Source organism: Mobula birostris, chromosome 14 (genome assembly GCF_030028105.1).
Source record: "Mobula birostris isolate sMobBir1 chromosome 14, sMobBir1.hap1, whole genome shotgun sequence".
In the NCBI taxonomy this organism is placed as follows: Eukaryota; Metazoa; Chordata; class Chondrichthyes; order Myliobatiformes; family Myliobatidae; genus Mobula; species Mobula birostris.
The window spans coordinates 61,312,523-61,335,878 of NC_092383.1; the positions used below are offsets into that span (position 1 = coordinate 61,312,523).

Here is a 23,356-nt window from a genome sequence, read left to right on the forward strand (position 1 = left end):
AAATGGATACTCAATATGAGATCCCCTGTGACTAGAAATACCTTCCACAATGATACTATGTTATAAAATTATATATAATTCAAAGAGAAAAAGGTGCTTAAAACTCAATTATTCCAATTTGCAACATTGACGATAGACAATGTTCAGTTTCAGTGAAAACAGTTGAAACGAGCCATGATATTCCCTCTCATCAAATATCTGGCACTAACTCAGTGAATGAACGTTAGAAGAAAAATATTTGCATCAAAAGAAGTTAGAAGTCAACAGCTGAATCATTGTGCTTGTTATTAATACTGGCACATATTGCTGTCAACACACATCAAAGTTGCTGGTGAACGCAGCAGGCCAGGCAGCATCTGTAGGAAGAGGTGCAGTGGACGTTTCAGGCCAAGACCCTTCGTCAGGACTAACTGAAGGAAGAGTGAGTAAGGGATTTGAAAGTTGGAGGGGGAGGGGGAGATCCAAAATGATAGGAGAAGACAGGAGAGGGAGGGATGGAGCCAAGAGCTGGACAGGTGATAGGCAAAAGGGATATGAGAGGATCATGGGACAGGAGGTCCGGGAGGAAAGACAAGGTGGGGAGGGGGACCCAGAGGATGGGCAAGAGGTATATTCAGAGGGACAGAAGGAGAAAAAGGAGAGTGAGAGAAAGAATGTGTGTATAAAAATAAGTAACAGATGGGGTACGAGGGGGAGGTGGGGCATTAGCGGAAGTTAGAGAAGTCGATGTTCATGCCATCAGGTTGGAGGCTACCCAAACGGAATATAAGGTGTTGCTCCTCCAACCTGAGTGTGGCTTCATCTTTACAGTAGAGGAGGCCGTGGATAGACATGTCAGAATGGGAATGGGATGTGGAATTAAAATGTGCGGCCACTGGGAGATCCTGCTTTCTCTGGCGGACAGAGCGTAGATGTTCAGCAAAGCGGTCTCCCAGTCTGCGTCGGGTCTCGCCAATATATAAAAGGCCACATCGGGAGCACCGGACGCAGTATATCACCTCAGTCAACTCACAGGTGAAGTGTTGCCTCACCTGGAAGGACTGTTTGGGGCCCTGAATGGTGTAAGTGTCAGGAGGGAGATCAGTGGGGAGGGATGGGGGGGGACGAATGGACAAGGGAGTTGCGTAGGGAGTGATCCCTGCGGAATGCAGAGAGAGGGGGGGAGGGAAAGATGTGCTTAGTGGTGGGATCCCATTGGAGGTGGTGGAAGTTACGGAGCATAATATGTTAGACCCGGAGGCTGGTGGGGTGGTAGGTGAGGAGCAGGGGAACCCTATTCCTAGTGGGGTGGCGGGAGGATGGAGTGAGAGCAGATGTACGTGAAATGGGGGAGATGCGTTTAAGAGCAGAGTTGATAGTGGAGGAAGGGAAGCCCCCTTCTTTAAAAAAGGAAGACATCTCCCTCGTTCTAGAATGAAAAGCCTCATCCTGAGAGCAGATGCAGCGGAGACGGAGGAATTGCGAGAAGGGGATGGCGTTTTTGCAAGAGACAGGGTGAGAAGAGTAATAGTCCAGATAGCTGTGAGAGTCAGTAGGCTTATAGTAGACATCAGTGGATAAGCTGTCTCCAGAGACAGAGACAGAAAGATCTAGAAAGGGGAGGGAGGTGTCGGAAATGGAGCAGGTAAACTTGAGGGCAGGGTGAAAGTTGGAGACAAAGTTAATAAAGTCAACGAGTTCTGCATTCGTGCAGGAAGCAGCGCCAATGCAGTTGTCGATGTAGCGAAGGAAAAGTGGGGGACAGATACCAGAATAGGCACGGAACATAGATTGTTCCACAAAGCAAACAAAAAGGCAGGCATAGCTAGGACCCATACGGGTGCCCATAGCTACACCTTTAGTTTGGAGGAAGTGGGAGGAGCCAAAGGAGAAATTATTAAGAGTAAGGACTAATTCCGCTAGACGGAGCAGAGTGGTGGTAGAGGGGAACTGATTAGGTCTGGAATCCAAAAAGAAGCGTAGAGCTTTGAGACTTTCCTGATGGGGGATGGAAGTATATAGGGACTAGAAATCTATGGTGAAAATAAAGCGGTGGGGGCCAGGGAACTTAAAATCTTCGAAAAGTTTAAGAGCGTGAGAAGTGTCACGAACATAGTTTGGAAGGGATTGAACAAGGGGTGATAAAACCATGTCGAGGTATGCAGAAACGAATTCGGTCGGGCAGGAGCAAGCTGAGACAATAGGTCGGCCAGGACAGGCAGGTTTGTGGATCTTGGGTAGGAGGTAGAAACGGGAAGTGCGGGGTGTGGGAACTATAAGGTTGGTAGCAGTGGATGGGAGATCCCCTGAGCGGATAAAGTCGGTGATGGTGTGGAAGACAATGGCCTGGTGCTCCTTAGTGGTGTCACGATCGAGGGCTAAATAAGAGGAGGTATCCGCGAGTTGTCGCTGTGCCTCGGCAAGGTAGAGGTCAGTAGGCCAGACTACAACAGCACCCCGCTTATCGGCGGGTTTAATAATAAGGTTAGGATTAGTGCAGAGGGAGTGGAGAGCAGAGCGTTCCGAAGGAGTGAGGTTGGAATGGGGACAAGGTGCGGTGAAGTCGAGACGGTTGATGTCCCGTCGGCAATTAGCGATAAAGAGATCCAGAGCAGGCAGAAGACCAGAGCGGGGTGTCCATCAAGAAGAGGAGGGTTGAAGACGGGAGAAGGGGTCATCGGTGGGAGTGGGAGAGTCCTTGCCAACATATTCCTGTCACTCTGCTTATGAGATATCAACCAGCTCAACTTCAGCTCTCCTCTCTCCTCCCTTAACCTCACATCCTCTAAACTCACTGCCCTCCGAGTGCACCACACTAAATCCCAACTTTGCCATCAAGCCAGCAGACAAAGGGGCTACTGTTGTAATGTGGTGGACTGATCTCTACCTTGCTGAAGCCAGGCAGAAACTCTCAGACACCTCCGCTACCTACCCCTTGAAAAGGACCCCACCCCGGATCATCAGAAAACCGACTCCAACACCATCACTGACCTCATCAACTCTGGAGAACTCCCATCCACTGCCACCAAATCATAGTTTCCTTACTCCACACTGTTCGCTTCTACCTCTTACCCAAGATCTACAAACCTGACTGTCTTGCTAGGCCCAGTGTCTTTGCCTGATCCTAACCCACTGAACTCGTATCCTCATACTTTGACGCCATTCTATCCCCCTTGGTTCAGTCCCTTCCCACCTACACCTGCAACACTTCTAATGCTCTCGATCTCCTCACTAACTTTCACTTCTTTCCAGGTGAGGCAACACTTCAGCTGCAAATGTGCTGGGGTCCTCAATTGTGTCCGGTAATCCCAATGTGGCCTGCTCTACATTGGAGAGACCCGTCGTAAATTGGGGAACCGCTTCACTAAGTACTTCCGTTCCATCTACTAAAAGCGGGACTTCTGGGTGGCTAAACATTTTAATTCCCATTCCCATGTCAGTCCATGGCCTCCTCTTGTGCCATGATGAGACCATCCTCAAGGTGGAGGAGCAATTCCTTATATTCCATCTGGGTGGCCTCCAACCTGATGGCACGAATACAGACTCTCCTTCCAGTAAAAAAAATTCCCTCCCCTCCCCTCTTCTATTACACACTGTGACCCCTTACCTCTTCCAACCGGCCGATCATTTCCCTCCTTCCCCTTCTTCTGTGATCCACTTTCCTCTCCTTTTAGATTCCTTCCTCTCCAGCCCTTTACCTTTCCTACCCTCCTGTTTTCACCTATTACTTCTAGTTACCCTCCTTCCCCACCTCTCACCTTTTTATTCTGTCATCTTCTTCCATCCTTTCCAGTCCTGAAGAAGGGATTCGGCCCAAAACGTTGATCGTTTATTCACTTCCAAAGATGCTGCCTGACCTGCTGAGTTCCTCCATCATTTTGTGTGTGTTGCTTTGGATTTCCAGCATCTGCGGAATTTCGCATGTTAACGCTTCGCTTATTTTCTTAATTTAAAGAATTCCTACAGTGTTATTTGCCAAGATTATACTGATGAGATGGATAAATAAACAAATATTTCTGTTCATTAGTTCATTGAGATTATTAATTTTTTTCCAAACTATCTCAGCACAAAGGCACTGTTTATAAAAATGTTCAACAAACTTGAGTGAAAGTTTTCTTTATTATTGTAGCAGGCAAGTTTAAATAAATCTGTCGATATGTCTGCTAAAATAATGTGGAAAAAAAATATCTAAGTAAGATATTCTCCTGCAGCCCCTCCTCCACCCACCCAACTTCCCCTCCCCCTCATCTGGTTTCAACTATCACCTGACATCTTGTACTCCTCCCCCTCCCCCCACATTCTTTTTCTGACTTCGCTTCCCTTTTCCTTTCCAGTCCTGATGAAGGGTCTTGGCCCAAAACATTGACTGCTTCCTCCCGTCCATTGAGGCTGCCCGACTTGCTGAGTTCCTCCAGTACTTTGTGTGTGTCGCTACAGTCGTACAGTAACAGTAGAGCATGGAACATATCATATGGTACACGTTGTTCACGCTGACCAGCAAATGCCCTCCTATTTTAATCCCATCACCAACTCTTGGTCCATATCTTCCATGCCTACGCGATTCCAGAGCGTAGCCTGACACTTCATAAATGCTATCAACAATCCCACTTAACATAGAAACATAGAAAATAGGTGCAGGAGTAGGCCATTTGGCCCTTTGAGCCTGCACCGCCATTTATTATGATCATGGCTGATCATCCAACTCAGAACCTTGCACCAGCCTTCCCTCCATACCCTATGATCCCCCTAGCCACAAGGGCCATATCTAACTCCCTCTTAAATATAGCCAATGAACTGGCCTCAACTGTTTCCTGTGGCAGAGAATTCCACAGATTCACCACTCTCTGTGTGAAGAAGTTTTTCCTAATCTCAGTCCTAAAAGGCTTCGCCTTTATCCTCAAACCGTGACCCCTCGTTCTAGACTTCCCCAACATCGGGAACAATCTTCCTGCATCTAGCTTGTCCAATCCCTTTAGGATTTTATACGTTTCAATCAGATCCCCCCTCAATCTTCTAAATTCCAACGAGTACAAGCCTAGTTCACCCAGTCTTTTTTCATATAAAGTCCTGCCATCCCAGGAATCAATCTGGTGAACCTTCTTTGTACTCCCTCTATGGCAAGTATGTCTTTCCTCAGGTTAGGGGACCAAAACTGCACACAATACTCCAGGTGTGGTCTCACCAAGGCCTTGTACAACTGCAGTAGTACCTCCCTGCTCCTGTACTCGAATCCTCTTGCTATAAATGCCAGCATACCATTCGCCTTTTTCACCTCCTGCTGTACCTGCATGCCCACTTTCAATGACTGGTGTATAATCACACCCAGGTCTCGTTGCACCTCTCCTTTTCCTAATTGCCCACCATTCAGATAATAATCTGTTTTCCTATTTTTGCCACCAAAGTGGATAACTTCACATTTATCCACATTAAATTGTATCTGCCATGAATTTGCCCACTCACCCAACCTATCCAAGTCACCCTGCATCCTCTTAGCATCCTCCTCACAGCTAACACTGCCGCCCAGCTTCGTGTCATCCACAAACTTGGAGATGCTGCATTTAATTCCCTCATACAAGTCATTAATATATATTGTAAACAACTGGGGTCCCAGCACTGAGCCTTGCGGTACCCCACTAGTCACTGCCTGCCATTCTGAAAAGGTCCTGTTTATTCCCACTCTTTGCTTCCTGTCTGCTAACCAATTCTCTATCCACATCAATACCTTACTCCCAATACCATGTGCTTTAAGTTTGCACACTAATCTCCTGTGTGGGACCTTGTCAAAAGCCTTTTGAAAATCCAAATATACCACATCTACTGGTTCTCCCCTATCCACTCTACTAGTTACATCCTCAAAAAATTCTATGAGATTCATCAGACATGATTTTCCTTTCACAAATCCATGCTGACTTTGTCCGATGATTTCACTGCTTTCCAAATGTGCTGATATCACATCTTTGATAACTGACTCCAGCAGTTTCCCCACCACCAAAGTTAGGCTAACCGGTCTATAATTCCCCAGTTTCTCTCTCCCTCCTTTTTAAAAAGTGGGGTTACATTAGCCACCCTCCAATCCTCAGGAACTAGTCCAGAATCTAACGAATTTTGAAAAATTATCACTAATGCATCCACTATTTCTTGGGCTACTTCCTTAGGCACTCTGGGATGCAGACCATCTGGCCCTGGGGATTTATCTGCCTTTAATCCCTTCAATTTACCTAACACCACTTCCCTACTAACACGTATTTCGCTCAGTTCCTCCATCTCACTGGACCCTCTGTCTCCTACTATTTCTGGAAGATTATTTATGTCCTCCTTAGTGAAGACAGAACCAAAGTAATTATTCAATTGGTCTGCCATGTCCTTGCTCCCCATAATCAATTCACCTGTTTCTGTCTGTAGGGGACCTACATTTGTCTTTACCAGTCTTTTCCTTTTTACATATCTATAAAAGCTTTTACAGTCAGTTTTTATGTTCCCTGCCAGTTTTCTCTCAGAATCTTTTTTCCCCTTCCTAATTAAGCCCTTTATCTTCCTCTGCTGAACTCTGAATTTCTCCCAGTCCTCAGGTGAGCCACTTTCTCTGGCTAATTTGTATGCTTCTTCTTTGGAATTGATACTATCCCTAATTTCTCTTGTCAACCACGGGTGCTCTACCTTCCTTGATTTATTCTTTTGCCAAACTGGGATGAACAATTGTTGTAGTTCATCCATGCAATCTTTAACAATTCATTCAGGCAAGGCATTTCAGGTGCATACCACTCTCTGGTGGAGAATGTTCTCCTTAATTCCTCTCTAAATCTCTTCCTCCTACCCTATATCTAGTCCTCGAGTTTTATCTGCATCTGATGCAGGGAAAGTAGTCAATCATATTCATACCCCACATAATTTTATATACCTCAACCATGTCCCGTCGTAGCCTTCTCCTACCCAGAGAGAACACTCCCAGCTTTTTTAGTCTCTCCAACCTGATTGAACTGCTCAACGTCAGGTAACACCCTAGTCGAATCTCCTCTGTCCCTTCTCCAAGGCTATCACATCCTTCCATTGGCATGGTAAACGGAACCACAGACAAAATCCCAGCTATGGTTTGACCAAAACATTTTAAAGTTGGACCATAACCTTTCAGACTATCCAATATTTTGACTAATGAATGATGTTTCCCACATACCATTCTAACCATGTTATCTACCTGCATTGCCACCTTAAAGGATTGTACTTGGAGGTTCTTCTGTTTCTCAGTAGTTCCCAAGCCCCTAACATATGGTGCATATAGCCTCACTAGTATCACTAAATTACTGTCCATAACCCCACACTTATTTAGATTAAACTTCAACTGCCATTTTTCTGACTACTTCACCAACACAACGGACTGCTTCCACACTGTCAACAAATCCACCAAACTATGTGTCATCTGCTAGTTTAGTGATCGTGCCTCCCACATCTACTGTACATCTAAATCATTCACGTAAGGATCTCAGAACCGATCCTTGAGGGACACCACTGATCACAAGCATCTAAACACAAGAACAGTCTCCAGTTTGCCAACTTGCCTTAGATCTCATGGGCCTAACCTTCTGAACTTGTCTCCTATGTGGGACCTTATCAATGGCTTTACTAAAGACTATGTAAATTCTGTCTACTGCCCTGCCTTCTTTAATATCCTTTGGTCAGAGCGGATATGCCCTTAATAGAGCCACATTGACAAGTCCCTAATTTACCAAGGGATCATTAACCCTCTCCCTTGGAATACTGTCCAGAATCTTCCCTACTCACAGATGTTAGGCTCACAGATCTACAGTTGCCAGACTTTTCCCAAACGTCTTAATTAAAAAGGGGGGGATCATGTTTGCAGTCCTGCAGTCACTTGGTAACTTACATTTCTCTGACAAAGAATTAAAACTCTCAGCTAGAGTCCAGCAATAATTTTCCTTACCTCTCGTGGTAGCCTGGGACTAATCCCTACCAACCCTTGGCCCAATCCATCTTTAAGTTCAATAAGGTACTGAATCACCATCATAATGTGCTGTGTCGTATGACAAAGGCGATTAGGGTGTCATGACCATGATTGTTCTTGGCAAATTTTTCTACTTAAATGGTTTGTCATTGCCTTCTTCTGGGAAGTATCTTTACAAAACAACTGACTCCAGCTATTATCAATACTCTTCAGAGATTGTCTGCCAGCCGTCAGTGGGCTTGTGATGTGCATCGACTGCTCATATGACCAACCACCACCTGCTCCCATGACTTGATGTTACCTTGATCGGGGGGCTAATCAGGTGCTACCCATGGTCAAGGATGACCTGCAGTTTAGTGCACGGAAGGAGCGCTTTATACCTCCTTTGGGAGAGATATATCTCCACCCAAAGGAACTGAATGCCTCCATTGTAGTTATCATTTTCCATAACCATTAGTTGCCTATACATGTCATTTGCTTCCCTTCTTATATTTATTCAAAACCCTGTCAGAATTCTGCAAAAATATAATTCCGGAGCAAAGGTACTGCTGATAACAAAAGGCTCTTAAAACACAGATATTTTCTCGCAGCCATTAAGGTGTCAACTCACATTTCATTTTAGATAGTCATGGCTTTTATTAAAAATAGTTACGATGAACCCTGCCTGCGGGACTTCTGTAAACCACTTCAATTTATCAAGGTCACTATTTTTCTGTGGGTTTGTTACAAATTTTAAAATTTGGTCAGAGAACCAAAAATCAAGAAGATAAACGATTCTTAATTTAGTACTGTTATAGCACCTTTTACTTTGGGAATATAATTTTAAAAACATCTCTGTTGTCTTGGGGCTGAGAGCACGTTGCTGAAGAGACTTGCTATGTTTGAACTTTAGCCAGCAATCTGCCCTCAGTAACAAAACATCACACAGTGCTGTAACCTTTATTACTGTATTATCTCAGAGTTAAAGAATTCTGAATATACACGTGTGACAACCTTATAACTGCATTTACTCAACTAATGTCAATCCACATAAACTAATCAATAATGAGAAGTAGAACATTTTTAAAGTATTGTTCACTGTTACAAGTTAACAAATTGTCTTGTCCTATTTAAAAAATTCTTTAGTAGTTGTGAGTGTTCTTTCATATTTTCTTCATAAAATTGATTCCAGTTGCTCTTGTTGAAAGCAAACACATGTGGTAATCAACCGCTTTTTCAAGGATGTTTATTCGGTTCATCAAGTATTCATTTTCCATGGATTATGCTGCCAAGGAATCTAAAATTTCTGATGAACACAACCACCATCCATAAGTCATTGAAACCTACAGGGAAGAATTTTACCTCATTTTTTAAGTGCGTTTCCAAAGGTTAGCTGGAGTTTTCAGTGTATAAGTTGAATCATTGGTTTTGTTACTGGATAATCAGGTCTTGGAATTCTGCAGCAATATTTTACAAGAACGTGACTCGGGCAGAGCAGATTGTGCAAACCCAGATTTACAGTGGTAGGGAGCAAAGATTCTGTGAAGGGAAGTGAGCATCGTGCAAGAATAAATGTTGCAAAGGAGGAATTTTAAAAAACACACCATTTCTTCTTTCTGTCATTGTTTGGCACATGCTTAAAGAAAAAAATACACTATTTTGATTTTTTCCTTATTTCTTTGAGAGTAAATAATGCTCTAGAAATTGCATTGCATCTGCAGTGGCATGGTAATTCAGCTGTACATAGTAGATTAATAAATACTTTGGTCAGAGGTCTGTAGCTGTAAAACTTTTCAACACAAAGAGGGCCAACGTCTTGTGTGTTATAGAATGGGTCTTAGATGCTCTGTACATGCGAAGACTAATCTGTTCTGTGCTCCACAGTTGAAAGGATTATTGATAGTGACAAAAGTGAGGAACTGGAAGGGGAAGAAGGATGTGGGGCGGGTTGGAAAGGATTGCTTTAGCAATTGGGGGATAGTGAGAAAGTCTGCCTTTGCGAACAGGAGTAGAATGAGGGAGGTGAGGGTTAGGCATCAATCAGGATTTGGTGGGTGGATGAAAGGATGAAGATCAATAACTAAAGTACTGATTGTTGAATCTTAAGATTGGTGGAGATCCAGATAGGTAAGCTGGTGATTGTGGGGCTTATGACAGAGGACGGAGGAGGTTCAATTCAAAGAGTATAAGGAATATAATCATTGACATGTGGCTTGACAGTAAACCTGGTGATGGGTAATTAATGACTTAAAGAAGACTAAGCTGAGATGGGCATCCAATGAAAAGGATGGGTTCCTGCTCAAGTTAAGTAATAATGAAGAAGCCCAAGGCAGTGTGAAGTTGTGCTTCTGTAGGTGTGGCCATCACCCAAAGGCATGGTGTTAATATTCAGGTGTGCTTTGTGCTTTATTAAATGCCACCATTCATGCCAAGGACTCCTGATGCATGGAGCATATGAAAGGAAGATTATAGACATTATGAACTTCATATTAAGATTTCCTTTGCAAATCTTTTTCTATTAATTTTGTATGACAGAATCTATCTAAATGTTCAGCTACGTAGTGTAATTTAAAGGCCTGAGTCTTTCACTGTATGTTCTAAATCCCTAGTACAACCTATAGTGTTTGCTTGTTTCTTAAGCTGAAGACTGAAATGAAACATTTGGGCACTCAACGCATTGCAATATCAGCCACCCTTTTTCAAAACAATGAAAAATGTCTCAATTATTGAGAAACCTGAAAAAGATCAAACTTCTTGCATTGATTATTGTGTTAAAGACTAATCTGTAAAGAAAATCTGGAGAAGGATTCTTTATAAAACTTATGTTTCATACTCACCATTTTGATGGCTCTGTCTGTACTCACTGGAGTTTAGTAAAATGAGGGGAGATCTCATTCAGACCTATCAAATATTGAAAGGCCTAGATAGAGTGGATGTGGAGAGGATGTTTCCTGCACTGCGTGAGTCTAGGATAGGAGAGCACAGCCCCAGAACAGAGATGGTTGTCTATGTAGAACAGAGATTAGAAGGAATTTTTTAGCCAGAGGGTGGTGAAACTGTGGAATTCATTGCCAGGGAAAGCTGTGGAGACCAGGATATTGAGTATATTCCAAGCAGAGGTTGGTAGGTTCTTAATTAGTCACAGTGCCAAAGGAGACAGGGAGAAGGCAGGAGACTGGAATTGAGATGGATAATAAATAAGCCATGATGGAATGGTTGAGCAAACTCAATAGGCTAAATAGCCTAATTCTCCTCCTATGTCTTACAATCAATCATATACCAGTAGCATATAAGCAGAGAATTACCATACAAATATGGTGATCTGTATGTAATCATTTTGATGTGTTGAGCAATAACCTACTGGTATATAGTCATATATGAAAAACCCTAAAGATGTTTCTAATTAGATCGAATTATGTACGAAAGCTTCAACACTGTATTTGATGACTCAAACAACACAGATGGAATCAATTATTTCAGTTCTTAGAAAGAGCTATTCCAATTATCTACAGCCCTCTGATATTTTCATATATATATAAAAATCATTTATTTTAAGATATATATTCCTCCTAAATGTCATTTCTGAATGGGTTTGCCCCACACTTTGCTGATTTTATTAAAGCTTTTAGAGAAATGCACATTAGCAATTGAGGGTTCAATGTGGCTAACCTATACTCAGTGACATCTCCCTGAAAAAGCACAAGAAACATTCAGTTTAAAAACTAATTGCTCAGAAAGTAATTGTAAAGGCACAACAGCGTGCTGTACTTCCACTCAGAAATTCATTCCATTGAAGTCAATGTGCAATTCTGCAACTCTACTGTACTTTCTGCTCTACTGGACAGGAGTGAATTTTTATGTACAAAATATTATCTTAAATTCTAAAACAATGTAAAAATATTCTTTAATTATATTTAAGTACATTAGTCATTTTGTTTCCCAGTACTTTTACCTTAAGCGATGACTTTGTATATTTGAACAGGAAACCTTTGAAGGGAAGTCACTTGTAAACTTCTGCCAAGCCTACAAGTTGAAAAATATAACCAATATTACACAATATATCTCTTATAGATGATCCTGGTAATTAATTTATTACAAACTTAGTCAATAGTTAATCTTTTGGAACTTCCTCTCATTTCAACTGTTTCACAAGTTTCCAAATTATAGAAGATAACCTTTTATAGTGTTCATGGAGCAATACACGTTTATGGTCTTGAAAAATCACAGAACAGTGGTAGTATTGTAGATAAATAAGAAAAAGTACGACATAGAATTTGAAACTCTTTAACATATGATTTCCAAGAGTGAGTGATATTGTAGATGGTGGGTCCTTCGGGAGTATTAGTGTACAGGGGGATCTTGGGTGCAGATCCATTGCTCCCCGGAAGTGACAGCATGTGGATAAGGTAGCAAAGAAGGTTACTTCGTTGATCAGGGCATTGAGTATAAAGTTAGGGAGTCATGTTGCACCTATATAAGATGATCAATTAGCCACATTTGGATTATAGCATGCAATTCTGGTTGCCACTCTATAGGAATGATATGCAAACATGAGGAAATCTGCAGATGCTGGAATTCCAAGCAACACACATAAAAGTTGCTGGTGAACACAGCAGGCCAGGCAGCGTGTCTAGGAAGAGGTACAGTGGACATTTTGGACCAAGACCCTTCGTCAGGACTAACTGAAAGAAGAGCGAATGATATGGAGGCTTTCGAGAGAGAGCAGAAGAAGTTTACCAGGATGTTGCCTGGAATAGAGTGTGTTAACTATAAGGAGAACTTGGAAAAATGTGGATTTCTTTTCACTGGAGTGTCAGAGGCTGAAGGGTGGTCCAATGAAGGTATATAAAATTATGAGATGCTCAGTCAGAGTGGACAGTCAAAGGGTAAAATGTCAAGTACTAGAGGCCATGGGGAAAGTGGAAAGGAGATATGTGAGGCAAGGTTTATTTACCCAAAGAATGGCTGATGCCTGGAATGTGTTGGCAAGTGAAGTGGTGGTAGTAATGTCTATGAGGCATTTGGACAGATATATGAACAGGCAGCAAATGAAGTGGAAGATATGGACTTTGTGCAGGTGGTTGCAATTGGTTGAGATTGGCACTATGGCTGACGGACACATGGTGAGCTGAAAGGCTTGCTCCTGCACTGTGCTGTCCTGTATTCTACAGATGATTAAACACACACATTAATAAGAATTGTGTGATTTTTGGGATACTGGGGATAGGAAACATTCAGAATGGGAAATACTCCGAATTGCATTGTGACAATTACAGGAATACGTTTAAAAAATACTATTCCAGATAAAAGACAGAAAAATAATTTGAATAAATCCAAAAAGTTAAATTGATATAAGTCTACCCTCATTTTTGAGTTCCACAAACACAACAAAATATGCAGATGCTGGAGATCCAAACACACACGAAATTCTGGAGGAATTCAGCAGGCCAGATAGCATCTACGGAAAAGAGTAAACAGTCGATGTTTCGGGCAGAGACACTTCATCAGGACTCATTTTTGAGTTGCCGGATTATTATTTGTTGCTAAAGAACTGAAACAGTAATTGAAGATCAATGGTGTTGAACAGTACACGGTAATGCTGTTAATGAAAATGAGATGTTGGCATATATTTTCGAATACACATTTCACTCTGACATTGAGCACTAGATGAAATTATTCTGATAGTGGTGAGGTAAACAGATTTTACAGGCAGTGTAATAAACAAATGAGAAACTGACAGAAAGTAGTAACCTTGATATAATTCCTTATGCATTTGGTGATGGCAGACTACAGAGCCAAATCAAGAAAACAAATTTCATTGTTCCACGTTATTTGGATGAAGTAAAATCCTTCATGAAGTCTGTGTCAGCACATCACTACTGGAGCAGCTGGTACTGGATCTGGTTTTAATTATCATTTTGTGGAAATTATGGAGAACAAATCCATCTAATACAAGTTGGGTGGTCCTTCACTGATTCTGTTATAGTTATTATCCTATAGACTTGTTAAATATGGCCATAAGAAAATGAACCTCAGGGTTGTATATGGTGACACATATCTAATTGATAATAAAATTTACTTTGTCCTTCGTGTATGAATCTCATTGAAGTAACAATGATATATGCTGAATATCTCTTGTTGTTTTTGTGTTCTTATGTTATTCAATTAAAAATTTCCGACAAACTTCCCTGATGGATCAGTAAATGTAGTATCACCTGATCATCGTGGTATTGATCCATATGTTACCAGAGGTCTCAATTTTTTTTTATTCCAGATTAGCTTTACCTCTGCTGGCTATTTACAGATTCAAGCAGAGGGTAGTCAAGGATTCTGCCTGTTGTGTATTTAAAATTTCAGTAATATTTGAGTAATATTGTAAATATATTGTTTGATTGAGCATTCTTTATTGTTTACATAATGTATTGTGGGTTATCTGTAAAAGTATGCAAATGGCGTGTGTTATCATACCACCATGTGATTGATATATGCACGTATCACTAAAGTAAAAAAATTAAAGTAAGTCCTCTGGGGCTCCTTTTCCTTTCAATTAGTTCTTATGTTTCAGAGTTACAAAACTTAATGGTGATGATGAGGTATTTTTAAAGCAAACTCGAGATGACTATCCACCTTCAACCTTGGCAAGATGTTCAAGTTTCCTCGGTAAGATGGCACTGGTAAACCACGGCGATGATATGTAGGCTACATACAATACTTCTAAACTTACTTTTTTTTAACTATTCTTACTGCAATCTGCAGCATGTAACTTCCCATTAAGCAACGTATTTTGAATCAACTTAATGAACTACAGATTTCACGATCTTCTGAAAGACTCAGCGGACTTGATTCTCAAGCAAGCAGGTACAGCACCTTTAACCAGATGAAGGTTCATCACCATGGCCAGAAGCAAGGCAGGAGTGGTGGGTGGGTGGGGTCTCCAAGCCAGGCTGATGCAGATGAATGAGGCAGCCGCCACCCAGCATCGTGTTGGCAAATGTGCAGTCGCTGGAGAGCAACATTAAGGACCTAAGGGCAAAATTGCTGTATTAGAGAGAAATGAGAGATTCTGTTCTGTGTTTGACTGAGTCACTAGATATGATGATCAGACCTGAAGGCTTCCCAATTCACAGGATGGACCAAACTGCTGATCCAGAAAAGGCAAAAGTTAGGTATGTGTTTCTTGAAAAACTCTCTGTGGTGCTTTGATATGGCAGTTTTCAGGCACTTGTGTTCCTACGATTCCTTGAACACCTAACAATCAAATGCTGACCATTCTGCCCAGGATAAGGGATATCTTCGCAAATCTTTCCGGAGGGAAACACTTAAGCAAAGTCAACTTAGCTGAGGCCTACCTACAGGTGGAGATGGAAGAAGAGTCCAAAATATTTAAGAGTCCACCATAATCACTCACAAAGGGATTTATCACTATAAAAGGCTTATTTTTTTGTAGTAGCATCTGCACCTGCACACTGACAGAAAGCTATGGACCAGGTGCTGCAAATATTTCCAGGCACTCACTGTTACCTGGATGTCATTATTGTTACTAGTAAGGTAATAAGGAACATCTCCTAAATCTCAAGACAGTGTTAAAAAGAATAAAAGCTTATGGGCTCAGATCATGATGCAACAAGTATGAATTCTTTAAACCAAGCATCACTTATTGTGGTCACACTATTGACGCACAAGTATCACTCAAGTGTGCTGAGAAAATTCAAGCAGCAGTGGATACCTGAAGGCCAAGGGATATGTCATAGTTGTGAACAACAGGAATTCTGCAGATGCTGGAAATTCAAGCAACACACATCAAAGTTGCTGGTAAACGCAGCAGGCCAGGCAGCATCTCTAGGAAGAGGTGCAGTCGACGTTTCAGGCCGAGACCTTTCGTCAGGACTGTCACAGTTGTGGTCCATTTAGGATTTGTCAATTACTATAACAGGTTCCTGTCAAACCTGGCCAATGTGCACCTATTACTACAGATCAGAAAGACATGACAATGAGAGGTGGCTTTCCAAAAGGTTAAAAAAAAGGTGATGTCAGGCACTGTACTCACACATTATAATCTACGTCATCCAGTGAAGCTTGTCGTGCACTGTTCGGGGTGCCAACATGGCCAGAAGAAAGGTATCCAGAGCTGTCAGAACCACTTCTTGCAATCCCAGAGTCAACTACTTCAACTACCATGGAGGAGACCCCAGTACCTGAGATTGTTTCACAATCACAAGTCTCACCTGCCAAGCAGAATGATGTCACCTTTTCAGAAAAGACATTGTCCTACAAGTGTAATATTTAATCCTCCACAGCAATTAAATCTTTAGGCCTAAATGAGACAATTAAAAAACTTGTTATGCTGTGAATGTCTAGATAGTATTTGTATTATATAGTATACTGTGTGTGTGTATACATAGATATGTGTGTGTGTGTGTGTGTAATTATATAATTTGAGATGCATTCTGTAAAGAGCTGGAGTTTATAGTTAAGCATAGAGGAGTGTTGTGTATTTAATATTTCACCATTATTTGAATAATATTATAAATATATTGTTTGATTAAGCATTCTTTGTTGTTTTCATAATGCATTGAAGAGTATCTGTAAAAGTACGTAAATGGCATACATCATCATGTCAACACATGATACATGTGCATCTCGTTGAAGTAAAAAGTGGAAGAAAGACCCGTCCTGATGGGCTCCCATCCTTTTCCTTTAAGTTACTTTTCATGATTTGGAGTTACAAAACTTACCAATGCCTGTGCCGACTGCCTTCCCCTCTTTCGGGCTTACATCTGTGCCTGGGTGTCCTTGAGGGAGCATAAGGTCTCTATGGGCACAGTGGGGAAGTCTGAGAATGGTTGGCCCTGCAGGGACTTGAGTATTTTACAGATAATAGTAATAATCGTATTTTAATTTGAAATTGGAAGTAGTTCTATGAACTCCTAATTATTGTATGTATTTTGTGAGAAAATAAACTTTTGTATATTTGTAAAAATAACTCATGTAAATTTAACCATCTAAGTTTGTAATATTTTATATTGTTTCTTATCACTCCCAGCAAAATTTGGTAGATTCTTATGTTTTGATTGATATATTTGTACTGCTGCAGAGGTCAGTCTAATCTGACATACAATATATTCATAATTTATTAATGTATTGCAATTACATCACAGTTGGAAAATAGCACCTTTGCCTACATCCTTCCAAAGAAAACTCAGATGTTACATTCTGATTTGCATTGATCATATTATTCTGAAACAAGTGCTATAGATGTATTATACCTATGGACATAAAATCATAACATCTGTGGTTACTTTCAGATTAATATTGAATTCACCACCACTTCCCCATATGCTATTTCAAATTTGAAGAAGTTCTGCTTCTTTCGCTCTGATTTCCTGTTTATTTTTTTCTTTTTTGTATTCCTCACTTTCATTGGTTTCCATTTCCTGCATTGTTTGTGAGAAGATATTGGCCAAAATTTGCCCTATTACCATATGTTTCTTAGTGAATTTCCAACAGTCCTGCTCAGTGAAGGGGGTTGCCTCTTTACTTAAATATCCAGAATCATACCCATGTTATTTGCACTGAGAGAAGGTAACAATCAGTTGTTTTTTGTGTCTTATTTGAAAATAACAATATGAGAGATGAAATTATTTTTAGTACTGGTGGTATTATGAATGAAATCCAACACAATCATTTTAGTAATATTCCTTTAAATGTGTACTCGGTGATTCAGGAGGTAGACTGTAACACTAGGTTAATTGTTCCTTCATGTAATTTCTATGAGCCGTCAGTTATCTCAGCTGGATTTTGTAGGTCCATCACGCAAGACTCTACTGTTTTAATGCAGTTTTCATTGGTACTCTCCCTGGCTGGCTTATTGTTTCACAAGTGGTTATTTTAATAAATATAGTTTTCATTGGCAGTGAAGTGCATCCAATTTGTTCAACTTTATAAAGGGCTCACTGGCAAATTACAATGTATTCAGCAAAATAAAATGAAATTGCCATGTATCTCTCTAAAGAATATATTGTTGATTTACCAGATTTAAACACAGTCATTACGGGCATATATTATATATAAATTCAGTAGGTCATGGTGTTAAAAAATACTATTAGAAACTTGTTTATTGACTGCCAACTCAAACTGTATGGTGGAATGGGTCTTAGCTAGTCAAATTGATGATTTTATTCTGATCCTTCACATCCCCAAGCAACTTGGAATATTGCTAACCATATCAAAATACATGACTCTTGAAATGTCCTTGGACAGGCATTCCTGGATTAACTGTGTGCTGCTCCAGGAATTAGAGGCGGAATGGCAGCATAGCGGTTACTACAGTTCTTTACAGCACCAGCAGTAAGATTTGTGTTCGATTCCCACCACTGTCTGTATGTTCTCCTTACGACCATATGTGTTTCCTCCATGTGCTCTGTTTTCCTCCTGCATTCCAAAGATATATGATTAAGGTTAGTGAGTTCTGGGCACTCAGCGTTGGTGCCCAGCACAATCCTCGCTATACTGATCACTGAAACAATGCATTATATTTCCATGTACATGTGACAAATTAAGCTAACCCCTCGTTTGAGTATGGAAAAAGAATATAGTTTATAGGAATCAAAACCTGCTTACACTTAAATGACCACGACATGCAGGTTTGTTAGCACCAAAACTGTTAGCTTCAATGGCAAAACAGCTTTTAATTGATAATATTGGACTATTTTCATTTAATAGAAGCTGCAATGATTGATACTAATTAACATTTGCTTTGAGGTTTTCCATAATCGTCTGGATATAATACCTGAAATTTTCTGTGATCAAGAGTCCTTCATGTCAAAAACAGTTATCTCAGTGGGCACTCTAAGAGCAGATAATAAATTAATCAAGAATAAACACCAGATAGTTCTTTCAAAAGGCAAATTACTTCCATGAAGTCACCAGCTGGATTTTAACCTGAATCCCTGAAGTTCTTTGAGAACAAAGAATCTTAAGAGAAAACTTTTCTAATGCACCTGTCTTTACAATATGCTTTTTGGGAGACTGCCAGGAGGTGATGCAGTTAAGGCATCTACTGAAATGTAAATTAGCTCAACTTTTCGCCATTACTTTGGTAATAGTAAGAGTAAAAGCCTTGATTATTTGCATGGGGATACCATTACAAAAGACGTATTTACTGATAGCTTTACACAAAGACATCAACAGGCAAATATTGACCCAAGACTTTGCACTGCTCTAATATACACATTATTTCAAGACAGGGATTGAAAGATCTCTTGTATCTCCAAAACTAAAAGGCTTGTTTTGTAAACACATGAGATTCTGCAGATGCTAGAAATCCAGAGTAACACACACCAAATGCTGAAGGAAATGAGCAAACAGGCAATGTTTTGAGACAGGACCCTTCATCAGGACTGGAAAGGAAGGGGGAAGATGACAGAATAAAAAAGTGGGGGAGGGGAAAGAGGACAAGCTTGAATGTGATGGGTGAAGCCAGGTGGGTGGGGGAAGGGGAATAAAGTAAGAAACTAGGAGGTGTGGGTGGAAAAGGCAAAGGGTCAGAGAAGTGGGAATCTGATAGGAGAAAAGAGTGGACCATGGATGAAAGGGAAGAAAGAGGGGCACCAAAAGAGGAGAAGAGGTAAGAAGCCTTAGTAGGGAATAGAAGAAGAGGGAAATGACAGAGAAAAATAAATTACCAGAAGAAGAAACTGACGTTCATGCAACCAGGTTGGAAGCTAACTAGGCAGAATATGAAAACGTAAACACGAGGAAATCTGCAGACGCTGGAATTTCAAGCAACACACATCAAAGTTGCTGGTGAACGCGGCAGGCCAGGCAGCATCTCTAGGAAGAGGTACAGTTGACGTTTCGGGCCGAGACCCTTTGTCAGGACTAACTGAAAGAAGAGCTAGTAAGAGATTTGAAAGTGAGAGGGGGAGGGGGAGATCCGAAATGATAGGATAAGACAGGAGAGGGAGGGATGGAGCCAAGAGTTGGACAGTTGATTGACAAAAGGGATATGAGAGGATCATGGGACAGGAGGCCTAAGGAGAAAGAAAAGGGGGAGGGGGGAAAAACAGAGGATGGACAAGGGGTATAGTGAGGGGGATAGAGGGAGAAAAAGGAGAGAGAGAAAAAGAATGTGTGTATATAAATAAATAACGGATGGGGTGCAAGGGCGAGGTGAGACATTAGTGGAAGTTTGAGAAGTCAATGTTCATGCCATCAGGTTGGAGGCTACCCAGACGGAATATAAGGTGTTGTTCCTCCAACCTGAGTGTGGCTTCATCTTTACAGTAGAGGAGGCCGTGGATAGACATATCGGAATGGGAATGGGACGTGGAATTAAAATGTGTGGCCACTGGGAGATCCTACTTTCTCTGGTGGACAGAGCATAGGTGTTCAGCAAAACGAATATGAGGTGTTGCTCCTTCACCCTGAGAGTGGCTTCATCATCATAAAAGAGGAAGACATGGATTGACATGTCGGAATGAGAAAAGGGATTAGAATTAAGATGGTCAACGACTGAGATATCCTGCTTTTTGCAGACGGAGCAGAAGTGCTCGAGAAAATGGTCCCCCAGTTAACGCCAGGTCTCACCAGTGCAGAGGAGGCCACAACAAGAGCACTAGATACAGTGTATGAAGCCATCAGACTTGCAGGTTAAGTGTGACCTCAGCTGGAGGACAGTTTGTGGCCCTGAACGGAGGTGAGGGAGGAGGTGAATGGGCAGCTGAAGCATTGCTGTCACTTGTAGGGACATGTGCTAGGAGAGAGATTAACGGAGAGGGACGAAAGGACAACAGAATCATGGATGGAGCAATTCCTGCAGAAAGCAGAGAGTGGGTGGGGGGGTGGAGAAAGACGTGTTTGGTGGTAGGATCACAAGGAAGATGGTGAAAATTGTAGAGAATGACGTGTTGGATACAAGGCTCATGGCATGGTTGATGAGGACAAGAGTAATTCTAAACCTGTTAAAGCTGCAGGAAGACAAGGTGAGTGCAGGTGTCTGTGAAATGGATGAGATGCGGGTGAGGGCAACATCAATGGTGGAGGAATGGAAACCATTTCTTTGAAGAAGGATACCTCTGGTGTCCTGGAAAGTAAAGCCTCATACTGGGGACGGATGTGGCAGAGACGAAGGAACTGAGAAAAGGGAATGGCATTTTTACAGGCTTATTTTGTAAAATTATTATTTGTGTACATATACTTAAATATCTTCAGTTATGAATATCCATCACTAATTATTAATTATATATAATGTACAAATCTCTTCTGCTCTTTGAAAATATAATGCAACTTCTTGCAATCTGGTCATGGTTAACTTGCACACCTGTTCCCAGTATTGCATTGCTAGTAATGTATTTTGTGTTTCTACTGCTACTAATTGGCTGTTTTCACAGTGAATTATTTTACCAAGATTAAATGCACATGGCTATATTTTTGTTTCTCTTGCAGACGGCTGTCTGGAAATCACCTAGCACAGATCCCCATTGATGCTTTTGCCGGTCTCTACAATTTGAAAGTCCTGTAAGTAGCTCGTATCACTCCAAAATGTCTGCATAATTGGGATGAATACAAATGTTATTTTTATCTTATTAAATCTTCAACCACATTCACCTTAAAATGCTGAACAGAGAACCGGATTCATTGTCCATTATACTGGGTTGGGAGAGAATGTTCATGTGAGCTTTGAATAATATTTTATCACAATTGCCACAATGAAAATCATTTCCTACAATGTTGGTTTTGATGCACGTTTTCTTTTGTTTTGCAGGTAAGCTATTTTAACGTGTGTAAAACTCAAAAGCTTAATTATGAACTGTTGCGGCTTCATTTTGGAACTCTATCAAAGGAAGTCAATATTTATGAACAAAAAGTAATTACTGTGACTTAAGGCACTGAGAACCTGTGTATTTGTATCTAATATCATTATTATTAGGAATAAGGGCAAAAGATTTTAATATAGGAAACCTTGGTGCCAGTTTAGTTTAATGATACTGCAGTAATTTAACTCATAAAATACTTTAATGTAAAGGATGGTTTGGAGTTTACTGCAGAATTGCGCTCCAGGCTATCTGCTGCAGAACATGAATCAGAAGCAAAGAATATCAGTTTCAGTTCCAGCTATCAAACCATCACATGATCAAACCAAAAGTTGTACAGTTGTAGTCTGTCGGACTTTGCTGAGTCCAAGTGGCAACTCTCATAACTCCTCTTACTTACCCTTTGAAGAGGACCCCTCTCAGGACCGTTAGGACATTGTCTCCAGAACCATCACAAACCCCATCAACTCTGGAGATCTCCCATCCAACGACACGAGCCACATAGTTCCCTTACCCCACACCGCTCATTTTATCTCCTACTGAAGAGTCACAAGTAACTGACATCTGGCAAGGCCCATTGCTTCTCCTGCTCCAGCCCCACAGAACTCGACTCCATTTTATCCCCCTTGTTTCAGTGCCTTCCCACCTACATGCATCCGCAACACTTCAAATGCTCAGTCTCCTCAACAACTTTCAATTCCCCGGCCCTGATCACCTTATTTTCATCATGGATGCCCAGTCCCTAAATACTTGTATTCCCCCCCATCAAGAAGGCCTTAAAGCTCTACATATCTTTCTTGGCAACAGACTTGGCCATTTCCCCTCCACCATCACCCACCTCCATTTGGTGTAAATGGTCCTCACCCTCAACAACTACTGTTTCAGCTCCTCACACTTTTTCTAAACTCAGGGTGTAGCCATGGGCACCTGTATGGGTCTCAGCCTGAAACGTTAACTCTTTATGCACTTTTATAGATGTGACCTCCTGAGTTCCTCCAGCATTTTGTGTGTGCTGCTCTGGATTTCCAGCTTCTGCAGAATCTTTTGTGTTTATCAAACCATTAGTCATGTTTTCCAATTGTAACCCATATTTAGTGATAAAATGTGGAGTAGGCCCTTTCAAACCATAGAGTCACGTCGCCCCAGCAACCCCAAGAAACCCGATTAACCCTGACCTAATCAGGGGAGAATTTACAATGCAAACAACAGGAATTCTGCAGATGCAAGAAATTCAAGCAACACACATCAAAGTTGCTGGTGAACACAGCAGGCCAGGCAGCATCTCTAGGAAGAGGTACAGTCGACGTTTCAGGCTGAGACCCTTCGTCAGGACTAACTGAAGGAAGAGTTAGTAAGAGATTTGAAAGTGGGGGGGGGGGAAGATCCAAAATGATAGGAGAAGACAGGAGGGGGAGGGATGGAGCCAAGAGCTGGACAGGTGATTGGCAAAGGGGATATGAGAGGATCATGGGACAGGAGGTCCAGGAAGAAAGACAAGGGGGGGGGGGGGGGGCGGAACCAGAGGATGGGCAAGGGGTATAGTCAGAGGGACAGAGGGAGAAAAGGACAGTGAGAGAAAGAATGTGTGTATAAAAATAAATAACAGATGGGGTACGAGGGGGAGGTG

The 23,356-nt window shown here is 41.4% G+C and overlaps 1 protein-coding gene across 2 annotated transcripts in view; it reads left to right on the plus strand.

Moving 5' to 3' along the window:
• lgr6 (leucine-rich repeat containing G protein-coupled receptor 6) overlaps positions 1–23,356 on the plus strand; it is a 368,527-nt gene that overhangs the window by 181,957 nt on the left and 163,214 nt on the right. For both annotated transcript variants that reach the window (XM_072277748.1, XM_072277747.1), the window contains exon 3: positions 21,362–21,433. In XM_072277748.1, the coding sequence (XP_072133849.1) occupies positions 21,362–21,433 (72 nt within the window). The remainder of the gene's footprint in view (positions 1–21,361; positions 21,434–23,356) is intronic.